The following is a 13,695-nucleotide window of genomic DNA, read 5'->3' as shown; positions in this document are numbered from 1 at the left end:
TTAAAAGGGTTTGCTGAAGATCTTTGCTAACATAGATAGAATGTTCCCCCGAAATAACTGATAACTGGACAACCAAACGTTAGGGGAACATTACAGGTAACATTATAAAATTGTTCTCTCTTCCTAGAATTGTTAGCTGGGCTGTGCATTAGATCCCAAGAGGATGGCACTTATTTACAAAGTGGTCTTGGATGCTAACAAATAATGTCATGATTTAAAAGACAAGACAGTTACAAAACATTATGCATTCAATTAGAGAGAGAACACTCAGTCTAGGACCATTTTATTTGTAATTTTAAAGAGAGCAACTTTTGTTTGTTCATGCAGCTCCTAAAATGCAGCAGATTGAAGCAGAATCCAGCCCTGTGCTGAATGTTGTCCGGCCAGCCATGCACCAGAATGGCCTCTCAGCCAACGGGAAGGCAGCTGACTTTGAGCAGATCATCCAGCTGTCCAATCACAGCAGGAGCAGCAACGGTGGGCCGGGAAAACCGGGGAGTGGCATCGTCAGCGACCCAATCCTGGCCTTCGAGGGAGGAGATCCCTTCCTGATGAAAACGGGTCCCATGAAGCCTCAGCATGCTGCAGGTAGCTATACAGGTCAGGATTAGGACCAGACATGCCATATCATTTTAACATTTCAAATGAAGCATTCTATCACTGTATCAGTACATAGCACTCTGGGATGTACGCAATCCATAACTCTATAACTACATTACCAGCATGTGTATAGAGAATCACAGTGTGGATCTTGTGCTAAAAGGTATGCATCCTGTAGTTAGCTACAACCATTACTAGAGTTTACAGGGAGTGGACTCCAAACCCTTACCACTATCCCAAAGCCTGGGTCCTAGCCTCTGGGCATGCTGCCCAGGCTCCCTATATGGGAGAGTTGACATCAAAGACTGGAAAGAGGATCCCAGTCCTGTTTTGCCATGCTCCTTAGGTTGGCAAACGAGGCCCCCTTTATTATGCCAAGGCCCCCACAGCCGGTCTCGAAAACGGCCATACCCAAGCATTAAATGTAAGCAAAGCAAACAATATGACTGAGACCAATGGGACATACATAATATTAGGGGACAACCTAGTCAGTTGTACAACTGAATGCCTCCAAAATGTGTCTTCCTCATTTAACCCAACCCTTCTGAATCAGAGAAGTGGGGGGGGGGCTGCCTTAATCGACATCCACGTCTTCAGCGCCCGGGGAACAGGGGGTTAACTGCCTTGTTTAGGTGCAGAACAACAGATTTTTACCTTGTCACCTCGGGTATTCAATTCAGTAACCGTACGGTTACTGGCCCAACGCTCTAACCACGAGGCCACCTGCCGCAACATATTATATCCCATGTTTATGTCCCCACAGCCAAGGGTTCTAATGATAATGGCACGTGCAGAATATCATCCCTAGAACTGAAGAATTTGAATGATAAGGTCTGATAGACTGTATGCCTCACGTACTGGGGTCTTCAAACTAGCTCATATTCCCAATTGAAGCAGAAAGCAATGCTGATTTTTATTTGTATTTTTTTTATCTCTCTCTCTCTCTGTTCTTTCTCTGTCTTTTTCTCTCCCTCTCCTCAGAAGTTCTTTGAGACGCCAGGCTTCCACACGCTTTACGCCACTGGATGATGTAGTTGATTGTGTGCCACACACTGCAACAGCTTCTAAAGGAAGTGTGTCAAACAAAGAAACAAACTATGGACTAAACTTTTAAATCACTCAAAAAACATCAAATTCCACAGAGGTCATGAGGGAGGAAGAAAACTCTGCGAAGAAAAAAGGAAAAAAATATGTAAATGAAAGAAAAATATTGTCTGACTTCTCGGCGTGTTTTGGTGCAACATACGTTGAGTTTTGTTGAAAATGTCAAATGGAGATTTTATGGTGCACCTTTTAAATGGCTGATAATGTAATATGAGGAGTTTTAGAGCATTTTAAGACCTGGAAATATAACATATTTGACTACGGTTATTATTATCATCATTGTTGTTATGCTATTGCTGTTGTTATCTTAAAGTTGAACAAAGTGTGTGTTTTGTTAGTCTTGGAATAATTGAGTTATTTAACTAGAGGAGGAAGCAGTGTGATGATGCTGTCAGGGGAAGCTGTGGGATAAAGCTTAATGAAAGGGAGAAGACGTCTCTATTTCTTTCTGTATGGTATGTCTGTCTGTCTGCGTGTATGTCTGTCTCCGCCTGTCCCTGTCTGTCTGTCTGTCTGTCTGCCTCTCATTTAACTAAGATATGATATCGACTAAAGAGTAAGTTTGATCCGTGTGGACAGCGACTCTAGTGCGTTGACATCTGACATGTCTGCCATAACTTCATGTTTCACCTGAGACGGTCTTAAAGTTTCTCTGGCTCGTTTCTTCCTCAATTGTATTGCTGTTGTGATACAGAATAAGTTTAGGTTGGTTTCTTCAGCAGTTCCCATGGCGATCACCTTAATACAGGTAGAACTATCAGAACGCAGGATCTGTCCTCTATTCCTGGCCGCTGCTATCATAACACAGTATCTGTCCTCTATTCCTGGCCGCTGCTATCATAACACAGTATCTGTCCTCTATTCCTGGCCGCTGCTATCAGAACGCAGGATCTGTCCTCTATTCCTGGCCGCTGCTATCATAACACAGTATCTGTCCTCTATTCCTGGCCGCTGCTATCATAACACAGTATCTGTCCTCTATCATCAGAACACAGTATCTGTCCTCTATTCCTGGCCGCTGCTATCAGAACACAGTATCTGTCCTCTATTCCTGGCGCTGCTATCAGAACACAGTATCTGTCCTCTATGCTATCAGAACGCAGGATCTGTCCTCTATTCCTGGCCGCTGCTATCATAACACAGTATCTGTCCTCTATTCCTGGCCGCTGCTATCATAACACAGTATCTGTCCTCTATTCCTGGCCGCTGCTATCATAACACAGTATCTGTCCTCTATTCCTGGCCGCTGCTATCATAACACAGTATCTGTCCTCTATTCCTGGCCGCTGCTGGTTTAATGGCTGTGACTCATAGAAGCTGCCTCCTGCCTGGTTTATACAGTGAAGGATGAACTTCTAGACACATATATTCATATTCCAGGCTTCTGACGGAGGGAGAAATATTAAGGTGGGGAAGGAGAGGTAGGAGGTTGATCAACATTCCTGCCTAGGGGGAGGGAGAGGGACAGATGGAGTGTGAGAGAGACAGAAAGAGTGAAAGATGGAGAGCGAGAGATGTGTTGAAGGTCCAAATCAGCTCTTTTTATCTCAATATCAAATCATTGTCACACTTTAATTGATAGTCTGGATTTTCCATCTGTAGATGCTCTCCTACTATCAACAAAACTATATGTTGATAAGCAACTGCTTGTTAGGTTTAGAATTAGGGTTAAGGTTAGGGTTAGTAGGTGTTTACTGATACTCTGTAGATTAGTCTGTAGAGCATCTACAGATGGACTACCCAAATGAAGTGGTACCATCATTATTTCTTGGGAACAATCCATTTCCTTAACAGCGATTTTTATTTTATGTAAATGGCTTCTTAGCAAAGGGCAATTTCTCTAGCAAGAATTCTGCTATGACTGGGAGTGGTCTGAGTGGGGAGGGGAAAACTGAAAAATAGCTGTTATTGGCAGATAGGGTTGGAACGCTCTTTCTTATTGGTCTATTAACTAGTTTACCGCCTGGTGATGTCACCATGCATGGCCAAAACTCCATACCACCAAAACAGGCTGACATTTCAGGCGTTTTAAAAAAAAATGGCTCTTACACTAAAAGGGCATTATCATCATTTTCACAATTTCATAGTATGGAAATATATATAAAACACAGGAAAATCACTTTTTTTTGTCTGCACTGGGCCTTTAAGTGCAGCCATACAGCTGTTGTGCCTGATCACACTTCACTGGGAATCACTGGGGTACAATCGCCAGCCCGTTTCACCCAGAGTAGCAGCTGGTGATGTGAATAATTCAATCCGTTCCATCCCAGACATATTTTTTTCATTTACATTACATTACATTTAAGTCATTTGGCAGACGCTCTTATCCAGAGCGACTTACAAATTGGTGAATTCACCTATGACATCCAGTGGAACAGCCACTTTACAATAGTGCATCTAAATCATTTAAGGGGGGGGGGTGAGAAGGATTACTTTATCCTATCCTAGGTATTCCTTAAAGAGGTGGGGTTTCAGGTGTCTCCGGAAGGTGGTGATTGACTCCGCTGTCCTGGCGTCGTGAGGGAGTTTGTTCCACCATTGGGGGGCCAGAGCAGCGAACAGTTTTGACTGGGCTGAGCGGGAACTGTACTTCCTCAGTGGTAGGGAGGCGAGCAGGCCAGAGGTGGATGAACGCAGTGCCCTTGTTTGGGTGTAGGGCCTGATCAGAGCCTGGGTGTAGGGCCTGATCAGAGCCGTTTTTCTCTCAAGAGGAGACAATGTGCAATGTTGTATTTTTTGGTTGTTGATGCAAATTGTGTGGTTTCTCCCTCCACAGTACGACACGTGGACAATGGTAATAGTGAGTTTATAGGTTAGTTGTTTGGTCATTAGTTTGATACAGTATGCTTAGTTGTTTAAGATAATGCCACAAGGTGGCAGCATTAGTTTTCTGATTTCTCCTGCTGGTCTTTTATAATGGTATCTTTATCACAAATGTGTTCAGCCTCATCTACAACAACACATGGATTATATTTAGTACATTCAAATTCAAACAATAAAATTGAGAGTTTTACTCGCTGGTATTAGTCCCTCAAAAGTAGGGACATCAAAACATGACTCATCACCTCTCATTGTCGAAGCACCACCAGCATTCCCAAAACAAGTCCCACCCACTCTGATGGATGATCTACAGCTGATGCTGACTGAACAAAGGAGCTTCTGTCTATCTTCTTATTTATAGTTGAGAGTGTTAACAGTCAATGACATATGGGGCTTCAGCCATGGCCTGTGCCAAGAGGGGTTGCAATCCCAATTGGTATCCTATTCCCTCTGTAGTGCGCTACTTTTGACCAGGGCCCATCAGGCTCTGGTCAAAAGTAATCATTCTGGTCAAAAGTTGTGCACTAGATAGAGAATAGGGTGCCATTTGGGACGCAATGGGACTTAACTCATTGGGAATGGGACGTTACTGGACATGGGGAACGGGATCCATCATGCTGGATTCAGCCGCCAATGCCTGCGTTTGAAACATTCAATCTACGCTGAAGGTTTGCAAAGTGGCAACATTACAGATGGTTTACTGCAGTGTTGATTGGTTGCTGTTATTTATGCATGATCCTCCCTAACAGATTATACACAGTGCATCTTTCAAGGTTTTGGTTGCTATGGCTAAAACCATTGATATTTGCATTTGTTGTGTTGTTAGATGTCTCAGGTTCCTACTGCGGTTACAATTTAAGCGTATGAAAGGTCATCGAACTGTGATGGAATAATATGATTTGATGCATCGGACTAAAAATGTCCGCACTAAAAGGTCAGACACCTGTTATCTGTGCAGGACAGGCTGTATTTGTTTAGCCGTTGCTCTGGGTTACGGCGTCATCATGACTGAGCATTGTAGTGAAAGCAGACACTAGGACAGGTGTGTGTGTGTGTGTGTGTGTGTGTGTGTGTGTGTGTGTGTGTGTGTGTGTGTGTGTGTGTGTGTGTGTGTGTGTGTGTGTGTGTGTGTGTGTGTGTGCATTTTGTTGGAAAGTGAATACCATGTGTATCCTGTATATATGACTAATAAAACCCTCCGACGAACCATCAAAAAGGCAAAGTGTCAATACAGGACTAAGATTGAATCGTACCACACCGGCTCTGATGCTCGTCGGATGTTTTAGTTAATAGTTTGCAGGGCTTGCAAACTATTATGGACTAACTAGTGGTTAGAGCGTTGGACCAGTAACCGAAAGGAATCCCTGAGCTGACAAGGTAAAACAAAATCTGTCGTTCTGCCCCTGAACAGGCAGTTAACCCACTGTTCCAAGGCAGTTAACCCACTGTTCCAAAGCTAGTTAACCCACTGTTCCAAGGCTAGTTAACCCACTGTTCCAAGGCTAGTTAACCCACTGTTCCTAGGCCGTCATTGAAAATAAGAATTTGTTCTTAACTGACTTGTCTAGTAAAATAAAGGTAAAATAAAACGTTTTTCTGTCTCTGGCGTTCTTCCTCAATTACTTCTCACTCTGACCAATCAGCACGGCTTTGAATGTTAACCCATTGTTCCCCGTGCACCGAAGACGTGGATGTCGATTTAAGGCAGCCCCTCGCACCTCTCTGATTCAGAGGGGTTGGGTTAAATGCCGAAAACACATTTCAGTTGTACAACTGACTAGGTATCCCCCTTTCTCTTTCCCTACAAAGGGACGCCCAGCCGTGAGCTGCCCAGTGACACGAGCCTACCAGACGAGCTAAAATACTTCTATGCTCGCTTCCAGGCAGCCACACTAAAGCATGCATGAGAGCATCCACTGTTCCGGGCGGCTGTGTGAGCACGCTCTCTGTAGTCGATGTGAGTAAGACCTTTAAAACAGGTCAACATTCACAAGCCCGCAGGGTGGAACAGATTACCAGGACGTGTACTCTGAGCATGCGCTGACCAACTGGCAAGTGTCTGACATTTTCAACCTGTCCCTGATACCGAACATGTTTCAAGCAGACCACCATAGTCCCTGCGCCCAAGAACACTAAGGTAACCTGCCTAAATGACTACCGACCTGTACTACTCACGTCGGTAGCCATGAAGTGCTTTGAAAGGCTGGTCATAGCTCACATCAACACCATTATCCTAGAAACCCTAGATTGCATCATCTGTCGATCTGTTGGGGTGGTATGCAAATTGAAGTGAGTCTAGGGTTTCTGGGATAATGGTGTTGATGTATGCCTAGCAGGATTTCTTATATGCTTCCGGGTTAGATTCCCGTTCTTTGACAGCGGCAGCTCCAGCCTTTAGCTCAGTGCTGATGTTGCCTGTAATTCATGGCTTGTGGTTGGGATATGTACGTATGGTCACTGTGGGGATGATGTCATCGATGCACTTATTGATGAAGCAAATTATTTATGTGGTGTACTCCTTAATGCCATCGGAGAAATCCCGGAACATATTCCAGTCTGTGCTAGCAAAACAGTCCTGTAGCTTAGCATCTGCTTCATTTGATCACATTTTTATTGATCTAGGCTCTGGTGCTTCCTTCTTAAAAAATTCTTATTAGCAGGAATCAAGAGAAAATCATTTTGGTCAGATTTGCCAAATGGAGGGCGAGGGAGAGCTTTGTATGTGTCTCTGTGTGAGGAGTAAAGGTGGTCCAGAGTTTTTTTTTCCCTCTGGTTGCACATTTAACATGCTGATAGAAATTTGGTAAAACTCATTTAAGTTTCCCTGCATTAAAGTCCCCGGCCACTAGGAGCACCGCCTCTGGGTGAGCGTTTTCTTGTTTGCTTATGGCGGAACACAGCTGATTCAATGCTGTGTTAGTACCAGCCTCTGACTGTGGTGGTATGCCAACAGCTACAAAAAATACAGATGAAAACTCTCTAGGTAGATAGTGTGGTCTACAGCTTATCATGAGATACTCTACCTCAGGTGAGCAATAGCTCGAGACTTCCTTAAATATCGTGCACCAGCTGTTATTTACCAAAATACAGTCCGCCACCCCTTGTTTTACCAGACACCACTGTTCTGTCCTGCCGGTACAGGATATAACCCACCAGCTGGATGTTGATATTGTCATCATTCAGCCACGACTCTGTGAAGTATAAGATATTACAGTTTTGAATGTCCCGTTGCTAGTTTAATCTTGCGCGTAGGTCATCGATGTTATTCTCTAAATATTGCACATTTGCTTGCAGAATGGAAAGAAGTAGGGGGAAAAAGGATTCTGCCAGTTTGTGGTGAGTAACAGCAGTCCTGATGTCCAGAAGTTATGTCTGGTCATAAGAGACGGTAGCGGCAACATTATGTACAAAATAAGTAAAAAATAAGTTACAAACAAAAAAACACAATCGGATGGGGACATGTAAAACATTTGCTTTTTTCTCCGGCACCATCTTTACTGCATAACAAAAGATGATAATACAGTAAATATAACTAACAGCATGTGCTGTATACAGCTTGTTTTCAGTTCGGTTTTTATCAAGCACATGGCAGACTAGAACCAGGAAGTGGCTTGTATTCCACCCTCATAGGTCATTGGACTTCCTGGTCTTAGTTTTACTTTCTCTTCCTCTGCTGACTCGAGGTGAGTCTTCTTTTCTGTTTTCAGGATTTCTTACTATTATGTGCTTTGCTAACCTGTGATTTTAAACTGATCTTATGTGATATTTAGTATGCTTGTCTTAAACCAATTATTTAAATGTTTTTAAAAAATTGTTTGATAGAAGAACAGCCATAACAACGATTTACTGGACATCCAATGGGGCATTCTGTAATGCCCTTTGTACTTGTGTGTCGACCATATAAAAGAAAGATACGACATTGATGTAAACCTTACTGTACCAACATTATCTAAAGAGGTGTAGGTTATTATATTTTATTAATACCTGTGTAAAATGCTGAAAGAGTCAACATCCTTCCTTGTTAAGCAATGGAATGTATGAAATTTCCTTATGGATTTGTTTACATTTTTTTCTCAATTGAATGTACATTTCATGCTAGGTTGATACAGAGTGTTCCACTATGTAGTGAATTGATGCATTCCTTTTAAGCTGTTGAGGATTTAAACAACATATATCTAAATAAACTATCATTTAACAAGGCAAGTCAGTTAAGAACAAATTCTTAACTACAATGACGGCCTAGGAACAGTGTGTTAACTGCCTTGTTCAGGGGCAGAACCACATATTTTTACCTTGTCAGCTCGGGGATTCGATCTAGCAACATTTACGGTTACTGGCCCAACGCTCTAACCACCAGGCTTCCTGCCGCCTGAAATGACCCTATGTGGAAATAAAATGTGTTTTTATCAAGTGACCAATACAGAGCGGAGGTAATATTACCACCAACAAACTAAGGTGTTTTCTTTTTGATATGTTGTTTTCACTTAGACATAATGCACAGTTCTCCCCAGGTTAAGAGGGACAGGGGGAGTTAGGCGGAAGGAGGGGGGGGGGGGGCAATGAGGCCTGAGTAAGGAGGAGGTGCAGGGGGTTGGGGTCAATGAGGCCTGAGTAAGGAGGAGGAGCAGGGGGTTGGGGTCAATAAGACCTGAGTAAGCAGCAGAATTACCCTCAAACTTGTCTTTCTGCACAACTAGAGCCGCATAGGTTGCGTCACAAATGTCACCCTATTTTCCTACATAGTGCCCTATGGGCCTTGGTCCAAAGTAGTGAACTATATAAGTAATAGGGTTCTATTGTGGACAGCTCTCAGCCAGGAGGAGCAGGAAATGGGTCACAGCACAACATGGTTCACGTCAGCACTGCAGCAGCAGTCGTTCTGTTCTCACAGGATATCTACAGTACCTCCGGTCTCCTACGGAAGTGAAGGGCAATGATCAAGGCTTGAAAATAGAAACAGGGACTGACTAAACATGTGGTTCTTTTTCAGTGTTGTTTAAGGTTATGGTGGCCAGCCAGCCACTCACTGCTCTTAAAATGACATTGCTTCAATGGGAATGCAGTAAACTGGGAATCACACTGATGAAACCACAAAAGTGTTTCATTTGATAAAAAGTCTAATTAAACCCTTGAATTGATTTTATTATTGTTATTATTATTTGTTTGATCTCTCCTTCATTGTACCTATCTTTCCTTCATTGTGCCATGGGCTTAGTGTTGTCATGTGCTGCTTTTTGCCTTTTTGTGGGATGAGTTCAGGACTGCAAGTAAACTAATCTGGAGAGCCTATGACTAAATGACTCAAGTTCTGGCATAACAACTTTACCCATTTATTTTTATGCTTGCAATTATGTGGTGTGTAACAATTTCATAAACATAAAGGGAGAAGGAGGATCCCTGAAGGATTTTGCATTTGAAGCACGGCACGAAGATTGTTTCACATAGGCCCCAAACCTCAGTTGACTGGCTGTGGACTACAGTCATAAAAAACTCTCAGAGTATTAAGACCTTAGACAAATGAAACTTTAGTAGCTGGTAAATGAGTTGTAGAAGGGATTTTACAGCAGACATAGCCACATATCCTCAGGTTTTAAACAATCCTTGCCATATATTCGCCCTGTAGGTTAGTACTTTTACAGGGTCAAAACCTTGGTGGCAACAATGTTACATTTACATTACATTTAAGTCATTTAGCAGACGCTCTTATCCAGAGCGACTTACAAATTGGTGAATTCACCTTCTGACATCCAGTGGAACAGCCACTTTACAATAGTGCATCTAAATCATTAAGGGGGGGTGAGAAGGATTACTTATCCTATCCTAGGTATTCCTTGAAGAGGTGGGGTTTCAGGTGTCTCCGGAAGGTGGTGATTGACTCCGCTGTCCTGGCGTCATTGTCAGCCTCCTTTTACCTGTTTAGTTCCATAGCTATTGGAATGTAAGTGAGACCATAAACAGCCTATAATAGTGATTGACAGGTCTCGGAGGCATGTGGGCTACACAATGTGAATGAATTGTGCAGGGCTACTTTTAACCTTGGCACCACCAGCTCTAGAGACACCTGCTGTCCAGAAGCCACCGAAGGGAAGGGAGAGTGGCAAAAAATAAGGATTTGTATCACTGTCTAAGGTCAAAAGGGGGATGAATTTACTACCGCAGACAAGGGAATAATATGATGATATGGAGACAATGAGGTCTTGGAGCTGGCTGTGGCTAGTTATGATGAGATGTTATACAGTGGAGTTTAAGGAAGTAGAGAGTGCACCATATAGGGAATATGGTGCCATTTGGAACACATGGAGTCTACTGTCCCTCCTCTGGGCAGTCCCTCTCCTTGAGATGGCTTTAGAGCACAGCTGGGTTTGTCTCCTCTCTACAGTCATAATGATGATATCCTGTAGGTCTGTGGTGGACAGACAGATGGTTATTTTGATGATACCCTGTAGGTCTGTGGTGGACAGACAGATGGTTATTTTGATGATACCCTGTAGGTCTGTGGTGGACAGACAGATGGTTATTTTGATGATACCTTGTCGGTCTGTGGTGGACAGACAGACAATTATTTTGATGATACCCTGTAGGTCTGTGGTGGACAGACACACTTATTTTGATGATATCCTGTAGGTCTGTGGTGGACAGACAGACAGACAGACGGTTATTTTGATGATACCCTGTAGGTCTGTGGTGGACAGACAGACAGACGGTTATTTTGATGATACCCTGTAGGTCTGTGGTGGACAGACAGACGGTTATTTTGATGATACCCTGTAGGTCTGTGGTGGACAGACACACTTATTTTGATGATACCCTGTAGGTCTGTGGTGGACAGACAGACAGATGGTTATTTTGATGATACCCTGTAGGTCTGTGGTGGACAGACAGATGGTTATTTTGATGATACCCTGTAGGTCTGTGGTGGACAGACAGATGGTTATTTTGATGATACCCTGTAGGTCTGTGGTGGACAGACAGATGGTTATTTTGATGATACCCTGTAGGTCTGTGGTGGACAGACAGACAGACGGTTATTTTGATGATACCCTGTAGGTCTGTGGTGGACAGACAGACAGACGGTTATTTTGATGATACCCTGTAGGTCTGTGGTGGACAGACAGACAATTATTTTGATGATACCCTGTAGGTCTGTGGTGGACAGACAGACAGACGGTTATTTTGATGATACCCTGTAGGTCTGTGGTGGACAGACAGACAGACGGTTATTTTGATGATACCCTGTAGGTCTGTGGTGGACAGACAGACAGACGGTTATTTTGATGATACCCTGTAGGTCTGTGGTGGACAGACAGACGGTTATTTTGATGATACCCTGTAGGTCTGTGGTGGACAGACAGACAGACGGTTATTTTGATGATACCCTGTAGGTCTGTGGTGGACAGACAGACGGTTATTTTGATGATACCCTGTAGGTCTGTGGTGGACAGACAGACGCTTATTTTGATGATACCCTGTAGGTCTGTGGTGGACAGACACACTTATTTTGATGATACCCTGTAGGTCTGTGGTGGACAGACAGACAGACGGTTATTTTGATGATACCCTGTAGGTCTGTGGTGGACAGACACACTTATTTTGATGATACCCTGTAGGTCTGTGGTGGACAGACAGACAGATGGTTATTTTGATGATACCCTGTAGGTCTGTGGTGTACAGACAGATGGTTATTTTGATGATACCCTGTCGGTCTGTGGTGGACAGACAGACAATTATTTTGATGATACCCTGTAGGTCTGTGGTGGACAGACAGACAATTATTTTGATGATACCCTGTAGGTCTGTGGTGGACAGACAGACAGACGGTTATTTTGATGATACCCTGTAGGTCTGTGGTGGACAGACACACTTATTTTGATGATACCCTGTAGGTCTGTGGTGGACAGACAGACAGACGGTTATTTTGATGATACCCTGTAGGTCTGAGGTGGACAGACAGACGGTTATTTTGATGATACCCTGTAGGTCTGTGGTGGACAGACAGATGGTTATTTTGATGATACCCTGTAGGTCTGTGGTGGACAGACAGACAGACGGTTATTTTGATGATACCCTGTAGGTCTGTGGTGGACAGACAGACGGTTATTTTGATGATACCCTGTAGGTCTGTGGTGGACAGACAGACGCTTATTTTGATGATACCCTGTAGGTCTGTGGTGGACAGACAGACAGACGGTTATTTTGATGATACCCTGTAGGTCTGTGGTGGACAGACACACTTATTTTGATGATACCCTGTAGGTCTGTGGTGGACAGACAGACAGATGGTTATTTTGATGATACCCTGTAGGTCTGTGGTGGACAGACAGATGGTTATTTTGATGATACCCTGTAGGTCTGTGGTGGACAGACAGATGGTTATTTTGATGATACCCTGTAGGTCTGTGGTGGACAGACAGATGGTTATTTTGATGATACCCTGTAGGTCTGTGGTGGACAGACAGACAATTATTTTGATGATACCCTGTAGGTCTGTGGTGGACAGACAGATGGTTATTTTGATGATATCCTGTGGGTCTGTGGTGGACAGACACACTTATTTTGATGATACCCTGTAGGTCTGTGGTGGACAGACACACTTATTTTGATGATACCCTGTAGGTCTGTGGTGGACAGACAGATGGTTATTTTGATGATACCCTGTAGGTCTGTGGTGGACAGACAGATGGTTATTTTGATGATACCCTGTAGGTCTGTGGTGGACAGACAGATGGTTATTTTGATGATACCCTGTAGGTCTGTGGTGGACAGACACACTTATTTTGATGATATCCTGTAGGTCTGTGGTGGACAGACAGATGGTTATTTTGATGATACCCTGTAGGTCTGTGGTGGACAGACACACTTATTTTGATGATATCCTGTAGGTCTGTGGTGGACAGACACACGGTTCTTTAGATCAAGGTTTCCGAAACTCGGTCCTGGGGCCCCCACTTGGTGCATGTTTTGCTTTTTATCCTAGAACTACACAGCTGATTTCAAATAACCAACTCATTATCAATCTTAGATTATTTGAATCAGCTGTGTAGTGGATTTGCCCCAGCCAAGTAAAAAATAATTGTGCCTTAATTTTCCTTCATCTGAATGGAAAATATCTGTTTTCTCATGTAACACATCTCAGTTTGTACTGAATTGGCTGACTCCTCCTTGGCTATGGAT

The 13,695-nt window shown here is 43.4% G+C and overlaps 1 protein-coding gene across 7 annotated transcripts in view; it reads left to right on the top strand.

Moving 5' to 3' along the window:
* The window catches only part of LOC135551729 (MAP7 domain-containing protein 1-like), a 91,920-nt gene extending 89,694 nt beyond the window's left edge, over window positions 1–2,226 (top strand). For 5 of the 7 annotated variants that reach the window (XM_064982933.1, XM_064982930.1, XM_064982932.1 and 2 more), the window contains 2 exons: window positions 328–600; window positions 1,582–2,225. In XM_064982933.1, coding sequence (XP_064839005.1) covers window positions 328–600; window positions 1,582–1,592 — 284 coding nt within the window. In that variant the 3' untranslated portion in view covers window positions 1,593–2,225. Of the gene's footprint in view, window positions 1–327; window positions 601–1,581 lie in introns of all 7 variants that reach the window. The other 2 variants (XM_064982928.1, XM_064982929.1) reach the window with 2 other exon arrangements.
* Window positions 2,227–13,695: the final 11,469 nt, after the last annotated feature.

This window comes from Oncorhynchus masou, chromosome 13 (assembly GCF_036934945.1).
Source record: "Oncorhynchus masou masou isolate Uvic2021 chromosome 13, UVic_Omas_1.1, whole genome shotgun sequence".
Lineage (NCBI taxonomy): Eukaryota > Metazoa > Chordata > Actinopteri > Salmoniformes > Salmonidae > Oncorhynchus > Oncorhynchus masou.
Note: the sequence above shows the minus strand (reverse complement) of the source record. Positions and strands in the feature narration are given on the sequence as shown.